At 50.5% G+C, this 17,775-nt stretch overlaps 1 protein-coding gene across 7 annotated transcripts in view; it reads left to right on the forward strand.

Annotated features, from left to right (window-relative positions):
* The window catches only part of MPPED1 (metallophosphoesterase domain containing 1), an 84,743-nt gene extending 77,502 nt beyond the window's left edge, over positions 1–7,241 (forward strand). For 6 of the 7 annotated variants that reach the window (XM_032261398.1, XM_032261396.1, XM_032261397.1 and 3 more), the window contains 2 exons: positions 2,342–2,455; positions 6,050–7,241. In XM_032261398.1, coding sequence (XP_032117289.1) covers positions 2,342–2,455; positions 6,050–6,168 — 233 coding nt within the window. In that variant the 3' untranslated portion in view covers positions 6,169–7,241. The remainder of the gene's footprint in view (positions 1–2,341; positions 2,456–6,049) is intronic. The other variant, XM_032261399.1, reaches the window with a different exon arrangement.
* The last annotated feature ends 10,534 nt before the right edge of the window (positions 7,242–17,775 follow it).

Consider the following 17,775-nt stretch of genomic DNA (forward strand, 5'->3'; position numbering starts at 1 on the left):
GATGGAAGCGGAGGTGGTGGTGGAGGTGTTGGTGGTGATGGAGGTGGAGGTGATGGTGGGAGGTAGAGGTTGTGGTGGTGATGGAGGTGGTGGTGGATGTGGAGGTGGTGGTGGCGGTGATGGAGTTGGAGGTGGAGGTGGTGGTGTTGGTGTTGGTGTTGGTGGTGATGGAGGTGGTGATGGAGGTGGTGGAGGTGAAGGTCTTGCCCCTTCCAGTCCACTTGCTTCCCATCAGCAGGAGGGAGTTCTCTGTATTCTTACATGTGCCGTGACACCTCTCTAGGGGGACACCTGGCACTGATGGGTCCGGGTCTTGGTTAGGGAGCAGTCTGTACCCTCTGTGACTACCTTAGTCCTCTGAATGAAGTTCAGTCTCCCAGCAGTTCAGCCCACATCAGCATCTGGCTTCCACTGCTGCCTCCGGAAACCCACCATCACTCCCTCAGTGCTTGGGGCCAGCCCCTGGTATGGGCGACACTGGTCCAGGAGTTAACCCTTGCAGTATGTGCCTGGGTTAGGGGGGCCCACAGGCTGCAGGAACAGCCAAGCCCAGTGAGACACATCCAGGGGTGAAGGAAGCTTGAGGAGTCCGGAGAGATGACTGCAGGGCTTACACAAGCTGTGACCCCAGAATTGGGCCTGGAGAGGTAGAGAAGGCGAGGGGAAAGGTGTCCCAGGCAGAGGCCATGCGGGAGGCTGTAGAGTGAGGCGTAGGACAGCTTGAGTGTCATTGGCTCACGTACCCATTCAGGGAGAAACTCCCGACACCACTGTGTGCCCCCTACCCAGCCAGTGCCCCGCGCCCCTGCCTCCTCCCAAAGTCCGGGAACGGAAGGTTCTGTCAGCCCCAGCCTCACAGGTGGCCCCGGCGTGATTTAGGTGCACAACGAGCTTGTAGCTTGAATTGTGTCACCCTGACCGGAAGCCGCCTGAGCCCTGGGAGGGTCCCAGCAACATTCAGTGTCATTGGTCACTGACAGTGAGCTCAGCGACAGAGGCGTCTCGTTCTCTTCCCTCTCCTCTCTTTCCCTCACTTTCTCCCTCCTTTCCTGAACTCCTTTTTTCCTCCTTCTCCCCTCTTCCTTCCTTCCTTCCCTCCTCCCTCTTGCTTCTTTCTCTCCCTCCCTCCTTTCCATCCACCCATCTCTCCAATCACGTCTTTTGGCTTTCTGCTCTCTGAACGCCCCACCCGGGCCCCTTCACACATGGCCCGGCTCCTGTCTCGGGGCCACCCGTGTGCCAGACGCTCCAGCTGGTGCTGCCCTTGCGTCGTCTCCAGACTGTGCGTGCCAGGGCGCTGAGGTGCCGGAGACCCTCCCCGAAACATGCACTCCAGAACTGACAAAGGGTCCGGCCTCATGCATGGTGGGATCCCAGTGCCCAGCCCAGCGCTCTGTTGGTTGAAATAGAGGCACAGAGAGGTTAAGTGACTTGTCCAAGGTCACACAGCCAGTAGGCAGCAGAGCCTGGGACTTCACTGCAGTGTCTGCCCCAGGCCCGTGCCCCATTCCTCCCGCCTCTCCTCTGCTTTCCCCTCCTCCTCTGCCTCCTCCTCCTCCCTCATCTTTGTCTCTGGCTCTTCCCTTTAGGCCTGTTGCAGCTCGCCTGGGCCTTTGCATGGAAGCTTCCCCTGTCCCGTCCTGGCAGTTGCAGAAACCCGTTTTGCCCACCCAAACAGAGAGGGGCTGCAATGAACCCTAATTGTTTGCTCGGAGTAATCAATTATTCTCCGTTTGTGTAGCCATGTGAGGATAATAAGCAGTCGCCATCTGGGCGGCTCCGGGAGGCTGGCGGCGGGGGCAGGCGCAGGCGCAGCCACGGCAGCGATGCTGCCGCAGGGAGGAAGTTTCTGCTCATGAGTCTGCGCTGTTTAGGAAGTTTCTGACATGGAAATCTCACTCCTGGGCTGTGTCAGGTCGCCCCGCTCTGCCACTGACCATGGGGGTGCCTGACTGTGGGACTTACCCATCCGTCTCTGGCCTCCGTTTGCTGACCTCTGCAGTGGGCGGATGCCACCGTCGAGGCCACTCGAGCACAGATGGTCTGGGGGCGCTAGCAGTTACTGACCACCCCGCTCCAAGTGCCTGGCCTGTGCTAAGCTCTTTCAAGGAAGCTGTCAGTGCAGCCCTATGGAGGAGGAGGGTGAGGCTGCGAGGTCCTGGATGGTGTCCATCCCTGAAGGCTGAGGCAGGGCAGGGATCCTGAGAGCTTGCTCTGGGAGGGTGGTGCAAAGCTGGGAGCTCCACGCCTCTTCCAGGCTGCAGAAGCTGCTGCAGGGCAGGGGGCGGTGAGGGCCTGGGACAGACCTCATCATGGCCTACTATTGTCTCCCCCATACCAGGCTTCCTGGACTGGGTCCCCAAGAAGATGCAGCGGGTGGGCTGTGTGGAGCTGCTCAACACGGTGCAGAGGCGCGTCCAGCCGCGGCTACACGTCTTTGGCCACATCCACGAAGGTCAGCACGTGGTGGGGAAGGGGACCTCACAGGTTGGTGGCTCCTAATGGACCCTTCAGAGGAATCGCCCCTCCCTTCAGCCAGAAGGGAAATAAATAGCCCATTCCTACTGTTCATTTTGTAACTCCTAGCTGCCATACACACCCTGGCTGTCAATGAGCTATTGTTAAATGTTTAATAATAGGAAGATGATCACAAAATTCTGTGTGACTTAGGAGGTAAATTTTGCTTCTGGGGAGCCCTGCAAGTCTGCTGTGCCTCCAGCTTGGGAAGCCATCGGGAGATGGGCAGGGGGTTTTCAGAGGAGGGGGCATTTGGGCCGCAACACGGAAGATGCATTATATTTGGTGGGCACACTGTGAATCCCTTAAAACCAGTAGCCCTGTCTTGTTGCTTCTATCCCCGAGGCCTGGCATACAGCAGGTGCTTAATAAGTGTGGAGGTGAGAGTGATGCCAGCTCCAGTTCTGTTATCCACACGGCCATACCCTGGCCTGTTGCTCCGTGCAGGTGTTCCCTAGTAGACCTCCGCCATCCTCACCTCAGCCCCATTTCACCAGTTTGGCACAGGTGCCTCTCTTTTGCTTCATTTGGATATTTATCCCACCTGCCCAAGGTGCCTCTGTCACATCCCTGCCAGGAAGCATATTGGCTTCTGTGGGATGTCTGGATTGATGTGGCTTCCCTCAGAGGCATCTCCTAGCTTCCTGAACCTCTGTCTGGTTGGACCAGGGACCCCAGGCCTCCACCTTGTCTGGTCCACATCAGATCATTTTCCAGCTCAAAAGCAAGCAAGCCTCAAATCATTTGTTCCCTGAGGGCCTCTGTAGTTCATTGTCAAGGGGCAGCAGTGACCAGACCCCACCTGGCCCTGGAGTAGTTCCTGTAGGAGCCTTGGGAAGCAGATGAGTCATCGAAGCAGGATCTGAGAGGTCCTGGGAGAGGTGGGCAACTCACATGCTGCGCGATGATAAAGACTGTCATTTTCTGTGGCCCTACTATGGGCATGCAGCTCCATCAGATCCAAAGTTGCCTGTGACCAAAACCACACCCCTGCACAATTGGATAAGCAAAATGGGACTCCAAAGAATAGGTCATCACCCACCCACTGATCACTCCCTTCTTCCCCCACCACCACACAGGGAAGGGGAAATGTTCCTTCTGTCTTGGAGATGACCTGACCTAAAGAATGAGGGGCATTCTAACAGAGGTGGTGGGAAGAGAGTATGATGGAGGCAGAGAAAGCGCATGACAATGATGATAATGATAGTGATGGTGGTGATGAGGATGGTGTGATGGTAGTGATGGTGATGGTGATGCTGGTGATAATGATGGATAGATGATGGCCATGATCACAGCAGTGTTGGTAGTGATGGTGGTGATGAGGATGGTGTGATGGTAGTGATGGTGATGGTGATGGTGGTGATAATGATGGATAGATGATGGCCATGATCACAGCAGTGTTGGTAGTGATGGTGGTGATGAGGATGGTGTGATGGTAGTAATGGTGATGGTGATGGTGGTGATAATGATTGATAGATGATGGCCATGATCACAGCAGTGTTGGTAGTAATGGTGGTGATGAGGATGGTGTGATGGTAGTGATGGTGATGGTGATGGTGGTCATAATGATAGATGATGGCCATGATCACAGCAGTGTTGGTAGTGATGGTGGTGATAGTGACAGTGTCAATGATGATGATGATACTGATGCTCATGGTGGTAGTGGTGACAGGGGTGATGATGATCATGATAAACGCATGACGGTGATTGTGATGATGATGGTGCTGATACAATAATGAGGGTGATGATAATGACAGTGGTGTTGATGGTGGTGATGGTCATGGTGACATCATTGATGACAGTGTTGATGATGTTAGTGATGATGGTGGTGATAATGGTGATGATGATGATCATGGTGGCATTGGTGATCACATTCTTGGTGATGGTGGTGATAAATAATGGTGGTGGTGGTGACAAATGGTGATTTTCAGGGCGGCGATGATGTTGATGGTGATAGCAACGATGATGGCATTGGTGGTGATGATGTTGATGGTGTTGTTGATGTTGATGGCACTGGTGATGGTGGTGGTGATAATGGTGATAATAATGATAGGAGCAGTGATGATGATGTTGATGGTGATAGGATGATGGCGTTGGTGATGATGATGATGGTGGTGGTGATTGTACTGATGATGGCATTAGTGAAGACGATGGTGGTAGTGGTGGTGATAAAGGTGGTAATGATGATGTTGATGGCATTTTTGATGATGTTGGTGATGGCAGTGGTGGTGATGAGAATGGTGATGATAAGCAGTGATGATGATAATGGTGATAGTGATGATAGCACTAGTGATGATGATGATGGTGATGGTAACGGTGGTGGTGATAATGGTGGTGATGATAAGGGTGTTGGTGACAGGTTGATCATGATAGTGATGATGATGGTAGTGGTGGTGGTGATAATGGTGATGATGATAAGGGTATTGGTGACAGGTTGATCATGATAGTGATGATGATGGCAGTGGTGGTGGTGATAATGGTGGTGATGATAAGGGTGTTGGTGACAATCAGGTTGATCATGACAGTGATGATGATGGTAGTGGTGGTGGTGATAATGGTGGTGATAATGATAAGGGTGGTGGTGACAGGTTGATTATGATGGTGATGATGATGGTAGCGGTGGTGGTGATAATGGTGATGATAAGCAGTGATGATGATAATGGTAATAGTGATGATGGCACTAGTGATGGTGATGGTAACGGTGGTGGTGATAATGGTGATGGTAATGGTGGTGGTGATAATGGTGATGGTAATGGTGGTGGTGATAATGGTGATGATGGTAAGGATGTTGGTGACAATCAGGCTGATCATGATAGTGATGATGATGGTAGTGGTGGTGGTGATAATGGTGGTGATGATGGTAAGGGTGGTGGTGATAATGGTGGTGATGATAAGGGTGTTGGTGACAATCAGGTTGATCATGATAGTGATGATGATGGTAGTGGTGGTGGTGATAATGGTGGTGATGATGATAAGGGTGTTGGTGACAGGTTGATTATGATGGTGATGATGATGGTAGCGGTGGTGGTGATAATGGTGATGATAAGTAGTGATGATGATAATGGTAATAGTGATGATGGCACTAGTGATGGTGATGGTAATGGTGGTGGTGATAATGGTGATGATGGTAAGGATGTTGGTGACAATCAGGTTTAGTAGTGGTGGTGATAATGGTGGTGATGGTGGTAAGGGTGGTGGTGATGATGGTGGTACGATGGTGGGGATGGTGATGAGGGTGCTGGTGAATATGATGTTGATGATGAAGACTCACTGTGTGCTTCGCATGTTTCAGGCACTGGGCCGAGCACAGTGCATAGATAATTGTCTCGTTTAATCCTCACAGCAAGCTTGGAAGTGGCATGTATCATTCTCATCTCCATTTTACAGATGAAGAGACTGACCTTAAGAGTTTTTAGTAGCTTGCCCCAAACACATTCAGCCCATAGGGGCTGAGTGCCCTGTGACTGCCACCCCCACTGACAATCCTCGCTGCTCTGGCTGCTGGCCTGACGGGCGTGTGCTTACCTTCCAGGGTATGGTGTCATGGCAGATGGGACGACCACCTATGTGAACGCGTCCGTATGCACTGTGAACTACCAGCCCGTGAACCCGCCCATAGTCATCGACCTCCCCACACCCCGGAACTCCTGACTGCTCCCCGCTGCCCCAGCCCTGCCCACCCACGTCAGCTCCATAGGCCTTGCCCGGCCACTGTTCCTTCCATGCTGAGTCGCCTGGATGACCCACCTGGCTGCAGGGACTGGCCTAGCAGGCAGGTCGGGGTCTTGGAACGACTCTTCAGTCTTCGGTCACCTGGAGTTGGGACCCTGCGCATCCCCATCAGGGGTTCTGTGCTCATTACTTTTTCTGCGTGTACATCCTGTGTGTACCTTGTTAAAGAACCTGCTAAGCTCATGGCCCTGTCATGTTTGGGAAATGACTGAATCTTCATTCTTCTCACTTGGACGCCCTTCTGGTTTGGGAAGCTGCTGCTCTTGAATGGGTTTTGGAAATTACGCAAAATCTCCTTCTGACCACGGATCTGTGTGGCTGCACGCCCCAGGTTAGAGGTGGTGGGAAGACTTGTGGGCTGCACACAAGCAGTCCTTGCTCTCCCTCCAAGTGAGAGAGGAGACAGGCCCAAGGCGGATGCCCTCCAGGGAGCATTTAGGGACATCTCAGGAATTCAGACCACACCTGGCCAGGCCCACCGCAGTTTGCCTGGCATTGTTCCCCTTTTTTCTTCCTGTAGGCATTTCTGTTGACTTGAACAACGGCCTGAGTGTCCTAGGCATTCACCCGGAGCCTGGATCATGGGGGCTGGTTCTATGGGATGAACTGCCAGTGTGCGTGCCCAGGACTAGCAAGAGGGTTCCCCAAGGGGGAACGACCCTTGGCCCCAGGGGGACCACGCTGCTCTGCAAAACTCAGTAGCCTGGAGGGAGGGTCTGCAGGCTTAGGTTACAGCAGCCCTGCCTGCCATGGTATGAACCCATATCCAGGCATGCACTGACACACACGCACACACGCACCCCTCTTAGTTTAACGAAGTAAGTCCTCTGTTTCTCCTTTCTGCCCCGCAGTGAGGGTCTGTTCCTTGGTGTGGTTTCCCTTACACTGTTAGGTTTCTGTCTGGCATACGCCTGCAGCTGAGGGAGTCTAAAAATCCTGTTGTCCTTGGACCAGCCAGCCCTGTGAATGGGAAGCTGTTTTCACCCCGCATCTATCCATCCATCACTCATTCATCCATCCCTTCATCCCTCCATCCCTTCATCCCTCCATCCCTTCATCCCTTCATCCATCCCTCCATCCATCCATCCCTGCCTCCATCCATCCATCCATCCCTCCACCCCCATTCATCATCCATCCCCCATACATCCATCCCCCATCTATCCTCCTGTGAACAGGAGGGTGGCACAGGAACAAAGCGGGCCCCAGGCTCCAGCAGCTCCACCTTGGACAGCTTCTTTTTCTTCTTTGAATTAGGACTGGTGGGGTAGGGGGCAGGGCAGAAGTGGGAACACGTAGGGCCTAGATTAGGGGCAGGCAGTCAGGCAGAAATGGGCAAGTACAGGGTCAGATTCTGTCCTTATTTAATATTTTGTTCATCACGGACTTTTTTTTTGCATTTATTTTGATTTTTAACATTGCATTAAAGTAGTATTATTTGTCCTGATTGGTGACATTTTTTGCACCCCGTTGTACATCTGAGAGGAGGGTGCCACTCCCTCACCCAGGTCCCAGCGCTGGGAACCAGCCTGCAGTGAGCCCTTTGTAGTCTCATTTCATCCTCAGATGGTCCTTCAAGGTAGGTACTTTGTCCCCGTTTTAGAGATGAGCGACTGAGGCCAGAGGGGTGTGGTGACTTGCCTGGGGGCTCACAGCACAAAAGGAGCAGAGGCAGGATCTGACCCTCGGTCTCTGGCCTCATGGCCCTCACTGTGCCATGACCCGAAATTATGTCCCTACAAAGCAATGCATGGTCCAAGGCTCTTCTTATTGTATTTTTATTTTTAAGGGTCCTGTTCAAAACTGGTCTGAGCTCTGAGGAGTCCTGAACCCTGGGCACAGCATCCAGGCATCCTGGGAGACTGGGATTCCTTTTCTGCCCATGCTGAGCCGGGCTCCTTGAGGGGTGGGGCTGCTGTCTCCGGAAGCCTGACAGCAGCACTCTGTCGGGCTGAGGGCTGACCGAGGCTGAGCTCTGTGGGGTGCAGGGCTCCTGGAATCCCGTTGGCTGGAGGGGCTCCTGTAGCCGGGGATGTTTACGAGGTCTCTCTGATGCCTCAGGCATGGGACATGTGTGCGGTGGAGAAAACCAGGCCCTTTCAGTGCCAGCTCCACTCAATTTCTATGTGGACCAAGAACTTCAAACTCAAAAACATTTTTTTCCTAAGGTATCTTCAGAATATGGTGTATTTTTATGTGGAAAAGAAAAGTTATGACGGCAGCTGTTACTTTAAGAGAAAATTCATTAAAAGTCTTCGAGGTATGAAGCTGACGGCGTGATCCTCAATCATTTTGGCATAACTTGATTGTGGCTGTAATTTTTTTTTGTCAAGCATGTCAGACAATAAAGTCTTTGTAAAAAGAGAAGTCCGCATGGCTCTTCTTCCTTCTGCGTCTCTGGGTGTTGCCTGGGACGCGTGGGGGCAGCGTGGTGTCCTCTTGCAGAATGCTGAGGCCTGGACGGACTTGGAGACTGAAGCCTCCGTGTGGCAGCAATTGGTGTCCCTCTGGTTGCTTTAGCCACCCCTGAGGCGGGGGGATCGCAGAGGTGGTGGTGTGGGCAGTTCTGGGTCCTCTTGTGTTCAAACACTTGGCTGCCTGGTCTCCCGGAACAGAACACCTCCAGAGGCCTTAGCGCTGGACTCGTCCTGGAATTGGCGTGTTCAGCCAGCCCCTGTGAAACACAGGGTCCTGGCATTGCCCAGGAGAAACACTGGCAGGTACAACGACCCTAGTTTCAAAGCCCCCAAGCTGCAGAAGTTCTGTCATTTTTATCCATCTGTCCATCCATCCCTACATATGCCATTTGCCCCTCCTTCTACTATCCAACCATCCCCCATCCATCCCTCCCTCCCTCGAGCCATCCATCCCCCATTCATCTATCCATCCATCCATCCCCATCCATCCATCCATCCCTCCATCCCTTTATTCATCCCCCATCCATCCATCCATCTACCCCTCCACTCACCCCCACTCATCCATCCATCCTCCATCCATCCTTCCATCTATTTCCCATCCATCCATCCATTCATCCCTTCCTTCATCCCTCCATTCACCCCCCATCCATCCTTTCCTCCCTCTTTCCCTCCCACTTTCTATCCATCCATCTTTCATCCATCCACCCCCCACCCATCCAGTCTACAAACACCACTGAGCACTTCCCATGGATCTTGCTTGGGCTAGGGAAGTGGTGGTGGCGGCAGTGATGGATTTAGGAGGTAGGATGGCAGTAAGGGACAGATGTGGGCCATGGGGGAGGGACAGCCAAGGATAGCAGTGGATGCTGGCTGGACATGGAGATGGGGCACAGGAGCAGGAAGAGCAGGGCTGAGGAGGGACATGGAGTTCTGTTTGGGATGCTGGAGGAGGCTTTGGGCTATAGAGGGGAGGTGTCCAGTGGGTAAACGGGGAACAATGTCTCTGGAGCCAGATGTGGGTCAGAAGCAAAGACGTGGGGCAGGGGAGACCTCCCAGGGAGGTGTGCAGGGCAGGGGGCAGCCTCGGGCAGACCACAATGTGCCACCCCTCCATGGCCCTCTCCTGTTCTCAGACTGGCCCCACCTGCCACCTGTCCCTCCAAGAGCCCCATCCACCAGGGTCTCACAGGGGTGTACAACAGCCATCCCAGGCCCTGGCTCCCCATCCACAGGCCCCGAGGAGCTGCTTAGCTTGAGGGGCCCTGGCTGCTGCTCTTGGCCAGCATGCACCCCAGCAGGGCTCCTGGGCAGGGGCAGGGAAGGGACTCTGTGGCTTCTGCCCCTGGTGGTGCTGTCACAGGGCAAGTGCTGCCTGAATGCATCAGGGTCCCATCTGCCCAGCTGAGATGCAGCATCATGGCTGAGCCACACACTTCTGCAGGACGGGTAGGCAGCTCTGAGTTGTCCAGGGCGCTGTACCAATGGTGAGGCCATCCTGCAGCAGAGGTGCCTGGTGTTGGAGCCTCAGCTCTTGGGAGAGCAGCACTCTGGGCTCAGCCATTGTTCCCCAGGCAGCCCAAGGCACAGGAGACAGAACAGCATGGGGCCCAAGACCACTTTCCATTGCCAGTGGGGGTCTGGGGGCAAGTACAGCGGGCCGCCTCCCCTCCCTGCCTCCACTCTGACGGCGTGTCCACTCCCAGAGCCCCAGCCCCAGGACCAACAGCTCCGTCTTGCAATTTGCTTCCATGGAGCTAATCCTTGAACCTCCACGAGGACCAAATTCCTAGGAATTTTTCTTCTAGGAGACCCACTCCCTAGAATGAACCCTGAATGAACCAGCAGAGCTACAAGCCCTGTGGACAGGGGCTCCACTCAACATGCCCTGGATGCTACCCACAACTCCCACCTGGGCCCAAACCTGCCTGGCCAGCTTGGGGGCCTTTATCACGTACACCTGAGAGGCTCCAGCCCACTTCCCATCGAAGGCACAGCTGAAAAGGTCTCCACAATGTGGGGATTAGGGCTGACATCTAGAAACTCGGTGCACTCTTGAAGGTTCATCTGACCCCAGAAGAAAAGCTGAACCCCTCAGGCCTTCTATGTGGGGCCCAGTGAGTGGCAGACAGGTCAGTCTTGGGGGCCCTGGGGAAAAGCAAACCCAGCCTACAGGGGTGGTCAGAGAAAGCTTCTGGAGGAAGAAGCGTGGTTGGGCCGCGAGCAGCAGGACGTCTTGGAGGGATTGGGAGGTCCACCTCCGTGGGCACTCAGCACACCTGTCTCATTCAGGATCCACAGCAACCCCGCATGGCTGTCCTCCCTTCACAGAAGAGGAAGCTGAGGCTGGGAGGGGACGTGACTCGCCCACGGCTCAGTGAGTGTTCCATTCGTAGCTTGTCCTTCACAGACCCACCTGAATGTGCTTTCATGAATGACAGAGGGGCAAGCCCAAGGGCAAGTTGAGTTATGCAAGTGTTATTTTATTTTATTTATTTTTGAGATGGAGTTTTGCTTTTGTTGCCCAGGCTGGAGTGCAGTGGCACAATCTTGGCTCACTGCAACCTCTACCCCCCGGGGCTCAAGCGATTCTCTTGCCTCAGCCTCCCTAGTAGCTGGGATTACAGGCATGCACCACCATGACCAGCTAATTTTCATATTTTTAGTAGAGACAGGGTTTTGTCGTGTTGGCCAGGCTGGTCTGGAACTCCTGACCTCAAGTGATACGCCCACCTCGGTCTCCCAAAGTGTTGGGATTACAGGCGTGAGTCACTGTGCCCAGGCTATTTTTTTTTTTTTTTCATTTAAAAAAAAAAAAAAGTTTGTATTTTGCTGGGCATGGTGACTCATGCCTGTAATCCCAGCACTTTGGGAGGTTGTCAGGAGGGTCGCCTGAGCTCCCGGGTTTGAGACCAGCCTAGGCAGCATTTGTCTCCTGCCTCTACAAAAAAATAAACAAAATTAGCCCGATGTGATGTCATGTGCCTGTAGTCCTAGGTGCTTGGGAGGCTGAGGTGGGAGGATTTCGTGAGCCTGGGAGGTTGAGGCTGCCGTGAGCCAGGATCATGCCACTGCACTACAGCCTGGGTGACAGAGGGAGACCCTGTCTCAACAAACAAACACACAAACACAACGCTTTTTATTTTGAAGTACTTTTAATTTTGAGGAAGCACTGTAAGGCTAATACAGGGAGTTCCTCCCTACCCATCAGCCAGTTTCCCCTGCATATCCGTGATACATTTATCCAAACTAAGTAATCAACACTAGTACCACAGAGTTAAATACAGTCTTTATCTGGATGTCAGCAGTTTTTGCCGAGTGTCCTTTCTCTGTTTCAGAATCCAATCTATGATCCCGAGCTGCATTTAGTCATCATGGCTCCCAACTCTCTTCCAGTCTGACAGTTAGACCATTTCTCTGTATTTCCTTGCTTTTTCTGACACTGGAAGTTCTGAGGTGTGCTGGTTGAGCGTTCTGTGGAATGTCCTTCAGTTTGTGTTTGTCTGCTATTTTCTCATGAATAGTCTGGTGTTATGTGTTTTGGAAAAAAAAAAAAACCCCACGGAGGGGAAGGCGCCATCACAAGGCATCCATCTAGGGTAACTCAAGAGGAGCAGGATGTACCCCTGGCGATGTCCATCTCCATCCCCTGGTTAAACTGATGGCTGCGGGTTTCTCTGCTGTAAAGATTCTGCTGGGTTTTTTTTTCCACATTCAGTCTGTTAGGAGCGAGTCACTAGGTCCAGCTCCACTCAAGGAGGGAGGAGTTAAACGTCTCCTCCTGGAGAGAGGAACATCAAAGCATTTGTGGACATATGTTAAAAGCAGCATGGTAATTAATCAATATTTGGGGAGGTATAGTGAGGCCATGCCAACATCCCATTTCTCCTTAAAGTTTTGCCCACTCATTTTAGCAGCCATCAGCAGATCTTGGCTTCAGCAATTGCCACTGTGGTGCTCACATGCTGATATTCCATTTCCTCATTCCTCCTGCAGTCCTCTTTTGGAATTCTTCTGAAAGGAATATTTGTCCCCTCTCTGCTGTTGATGCGCTAATCTTACTCTGAACTCATTATTTGATTCTTTGGGTTAGAAACTGATTGTATCATTACCTGTTTTATTGCTTCAGTGGTTGCAGCTTTGTCCACTGGAAGCGCTGAGTCCTTGGGTTTATTAATTTTACTTCCTTACTTTCAGGCAATAGAAGATGTTCTAGTCGCCTCCTACCTTGCCCTGGCCTTATAATCAGTCGTTTGTCCAGAAAGCCCTAGCTCCTTTCACTCAGAAACTAAGATCTGGGGCCAGGTGCGGTGGCTCACGCCTGTAATCCCAGCACTTTGGGAGGCCAAGGTGGGTGGATCACTTGAGGACAGGAGTTCGAGACCAGCCGGACCAACATGGTGAAACCCTGTTTCTACTAAAAATACAAAAATTAGGTGGGCATGGTGGCAGGCACCTGTAGTTTCAGCTAGTCAGGAGGCTGAGGCAGGAGAATTACTGGAACCTGGGAGGCAAAAGTTGCAGTGAGCCAGGATGATACCAGTGCATTCCAGCCTGGGTGACAGAGTGGGAGTCTCAAAAAAAAAAAAAAAGACCTGGGCGGTAGGTGTGCTGGTTGCACTGCTCCTCGGCCTTCTTAGAGACACAGCTAGGAAATGTATTTAGTGTACTAACCATTTATGCTCACATATTTATCTGTCTCTACCTCCCTCTATCCACCCACCCACTCATCTATCAATCAACCTATCATCTATCAATCATCTACCCCATCTCTCCATCCCTGTCTTTCTCTATCAGTAAACATTAATTCACACTGATAGCCCCACCTCCCGTTCTAACCCAACAATGCAATCTCAGCAACACAACTGATTCTTGCTTTTCCACCTTGTTCATTTACAACCTTTTTTTTTTTTTTTTGAGACAGGGTCTCACTCTGTCACCCAGGCCGGAGTGCAGTGGTGTGATCTCAGTTCACTGCAACCTCCACCTTCCAGGCTCAAGTGATCCTCCTGCCTCAGCCTCCCAAGTAGCTGGGACTATACAGGTGTGTGCCACCATGCCCGGCTAATTTTTGTTATTTTTGTAAAGATGGAGTTCCGCCATGTTGCCCAGGCTGGTCTCAAACTCCTGGGCTCAAGAGATCCATCCGCCTCGGCCTCCTAAAGTGCTGGGATTAAAGGCGTGAGCCATTGTCCCGATGTTCATTTGTAACTTTTTTCTGTGACAGTGGATGCTGAGAAGCCTGGCTCCCACAATTACAATTTACTTATGCATTTCTCTGCCCCTAACATACCTACGGTCTGTTGCTCATCTGACCCTTGTGAGAGGCACAGTAGCCAACTAGAGTGCAGTGTCCACGTGCAGGCTTTTCATCTTTAGCTTTACAAAGTTACACTGCTCAGCTCCTCCCCCATCGCCTTTCAGTGTGCTGAAATGTCATCCGATTGTAATGTAGTTATCCCTGGTCTGCCTGCTGTCCTGGGATCCCCTGACCTCCTGGCTGATTACTGATTTGCATATAATGATGTTCGCATATTATATGCATGTATAATATTTGCATATAATTACTTATTTGCATATAATGACATTGTTCCCTCTTCATGGTGTACCCTAGGGGTTTTGACAAACGCATAGAGTCTGGTATCCATTAGCACAGGATCATGGAGGACTGTTCTTCCATCACCCTAAAAATTCCCCGTTTTGGCCCCTGCGTAGTCAAACTGTTTCCAAAGTGGCTGTATGAGTTTGCAGTCCTACTAGCAACGAATGAGTATTCCTGCTGGTTCATATCATCACCAGACTTTGGTCTCATCATTTTAAAAAATTGTAGCCATTTGAGTGTGCATGGGTGTTTCACTGTGGTTTTAATTTCTATTTCCCAGTGACTAATGATGTGGAACTTCCGTCGTGCTCATCATTCACGTCCACTCATTTGTGGGAATCTGCTTAGATCTTTCATCCCTTTTTTAAACAATCAGGTTGCTTGTTTCCTTGCTGTTGCGTTTTAAGAGTTCCTTATATTCTGGACAGAAGTTTTTCTTTTCTCCCAGTCTGTAGGTACTCTTTTTTACTCTCTTAACAGTGTCTTTCTTAGAGTAAAAATTTAAAATTCTGACATAGTTCAATTTATCCATTTCTTCTTTTATAGCTGGAGCTGTTGGTGTCTGATCTAAAAATTCATTTCCCATCTCCAAACCCAAGGCCCTGTAGATTTTCTCTCATGCTTTCTTTTAGGAGTTTTTTAGTTTTATATTTCACATATAGGTCTGTAATACATTTTTGTTTTTTTTTGAGTCTCACTCTGTCACAGGCTGGAGTGCAGTGATAGGATCTGGGCTCAATGCAACCTCCACCTCCCAGGTTTAAGTAATTCTCCTGCCTCAGCCTCCTGAGTAGGTGGGATTACAGGTGTGTACCACTATGCTCGGCTAATTTTGTGTTGGCCAGGCTGGTCTCGAACTCCTGACCTCAGGTGATCCACCTGCCTTGGCCTCCCAAAGTGCTGGGATTACAGGCGTGAGCCACTGCGTCCAGCTGGAAACTGAATATTTTGAAGAATATAGTTTGGCAACTTTGGAAATAAGATCTTGCCCCCTCCCTCTCCAATACCATGCAAGGGTTATTTGCTGCTGCTGCTTGCAGTAGTTGGCTTTGTTTAATGACTTTTCCAACTGAATTCTTTAAGGTTTGCATTCTCTGTCACACGTAGACAATGAAATTTCCTATCCGTTAGCTTAGTGGTAATCTGATGATTAGACAGAGATTTCCTTAAACACCTGGAACCAATAAATTTCCCAGTCTTGTTCACACCTGTAATCCCAGCATTTTGGGAGGCTGACCTCTTGATCACGAGGTCAAGAGATCGAGACCAGCCTGGCCAACATAGTGAAACCTAGCTCTACTAAGAATACAAAAATTAGCTGGGCGTGGTGCCGCGTGCCTGTAGTCCTGGTTACTCGGGAGGCTGAGGCAGGAGACTCACACACAGGAGGCGGAGGTCGCAGTGAGCTAAGATCGCGCCACCGCACTTCAGCCTGGGTGACAGCAGGATTCCATCTCGAAAGAAAAACAAACATTCCCCGTCTCTGCTGAATGCTCTGAAGGCCTGTCTGCACACACCGTCAACACGCGCAGCTAGTTGACAACGCTGCCTCGGCCTTCACTTTCTGCTGCTGCAGAAATCAGTCAGAGGTGAGAGTTTAGAGCCTTTTTAATGCCTTTTCTGAGCATGCCCACAACTCTAGGCCTATGCACAGCACTGTTTACATTTGCAGCTTTCTAGCTTCTCAAGAAATGCCTTGGCGTTTTTTAAGGCCTGCGCGGAGCATTTTATTTCCCAGCTTTTCCTTTGAAGCTTTCTGCCTAGCCTTTTGATTGCCTCAACTGCTCTCCATTGCCTTAGGTGGCCACCAAGTTAAAACACTTTCTTGTTTGTTTTTACAAATGCTCCCTCCCTAACTCTGGGAAAAAGGTTTTTTTAACACCTGGCCAAGCTCTGAGTTAGGCCAAAACAGCCAGCCTTGCAAGGGCATCTTTCAGGGAACAACCACGCAGGTTGAATAGTGACAATTTTTTGGTGAAATGGCTTCACAGTTGCTGCAGCTCTATTCTGCTCCATGTGGTGACCGCCACACTGCACTGGGAATGCAGGCTGTTCTTTCCTAAGGCTGTTGGGGACCTGGAGAGTGGCTGGTTGGACTAGGGTGGTTAAAATGCCACAAGTCGGGCCGGGCGCAGTGGCTTATGCCTCAAATCCCAGCACTTTGGGAGGCCGCGGTGCGTGGATCACCTGAGGTCGGGAGTTCGAGACCAGCCTGGCCAACATGGTGAAGCCCCATCTCTACTAAAAATACAAAAATTATCTGGGCATGGTGGCACATGCCTGTAATCCCAGATACTGGGAAGCTGAGGCAGGAGAATTGCTTGAAACCAGGAGGTGGAGGTTGCAGTGAGCCGAGATCGCGCCATTGTACTCCAGCCTAGGTGACAGAGCAAGACTCCGTCTCAAAAAAAAAAAAAAAAAAAAAAAGCCACAAGTCTTGCCAATGTTCAGCTGCTTTTCTTGAATCAGTGCCCGTCTGGTTCCTGCAAGCCTTTGGATAATTTCTAGAGTTCTCAAAAAAGTTGATTCTGACTAATATCGCCAGTTTTCTTGCTGTTTTGGAGGGAAGAAATTTTGGAGGTCCTTCCTCTGCCATTTTTCCTGATGTAACCTTCATGATTTCCTTTTATCTCTTCTGTTCACTTGTTAATTTTACCTTTTGCAAGTATATTTTTAACAGTATATTTTTAGTAGTTGCTCCGTGGTTTATAAATACATTATAAAACAATCTGTCTTCAATGATATCATATTGCTTCACATGCAGCATGAGAACCTTTTAACAGTACACTCTGAATTCTTTCTTCCCGTCCTTCCTGCTTGTTGTACTTTTAAATCTGGTGTAAACACATAATATGCCGTGGCAGATTTTGCTTTTGATGGCTAACTTTTAAAATTTCAGGTATAAAAATTTTTTTTAACCTTTGATTATCTCATTTGTGATACTCATTTCTTTGATATATCCAAATTTCTGACTCAATCATATTCCTTCTGCTTGTAGAACTTCTTTTAAACTTTTTTTTTGAGACAGAGTCGTGCTCTGTTGCCCAGGCTGGAGTGTAGTGGTGCAATCTCGGCTCACTACAACCTTCACCTCCTGGGTTCAAGCAATTCTTCTGCCTTAGCCTCCCAGGTAGCTGGGATTACTGCTCACCACCATGCCTGGCTAATTTTTGTATTTTTAGTAGAGACAGGATTTCACCATGTTGACGAGGCTGGTCTTGAACTCCTGACCTCAAGTGATCTACCCACCTCAGCCTCCCAAAGTGCTGGGATTACAGGTGTAAGCCACCATGCCCAGCCTAAAATTTCTTTTATAGTAAGGATGCTGTCCATGAGTTCCCCTAGTTTTTGTGTGCCTAAAAAATCCAATGTTTCTTCTTCTTTTTGAAAAGTATTTTGCTGCTTACAAAATTTTAGCTTGATGATTTTCTTTCAGCGCTCTGAAATTGTTATTCCATTGTCTGCTGGCTAGCACAGTTTCTGAGGAGAAGTGTGCTGTAATTCTTATCCTTG

This window comes from Sapajus apella, unplaced genomic scaffold (genome assembly GCF_009761245.1).
Source record: "Sapajus apella isolate SASKATOON/1434 unplaced genomic scaffold, GSC_monkey_1.0 scaffold123, whole genome shotgun sequence".
NCBI classification, from domain to species: Eukaryota; Metazoa; Chordata; class Mammalia; order Primates; family Cebidae; genus Sapajus; species Sapajus apella.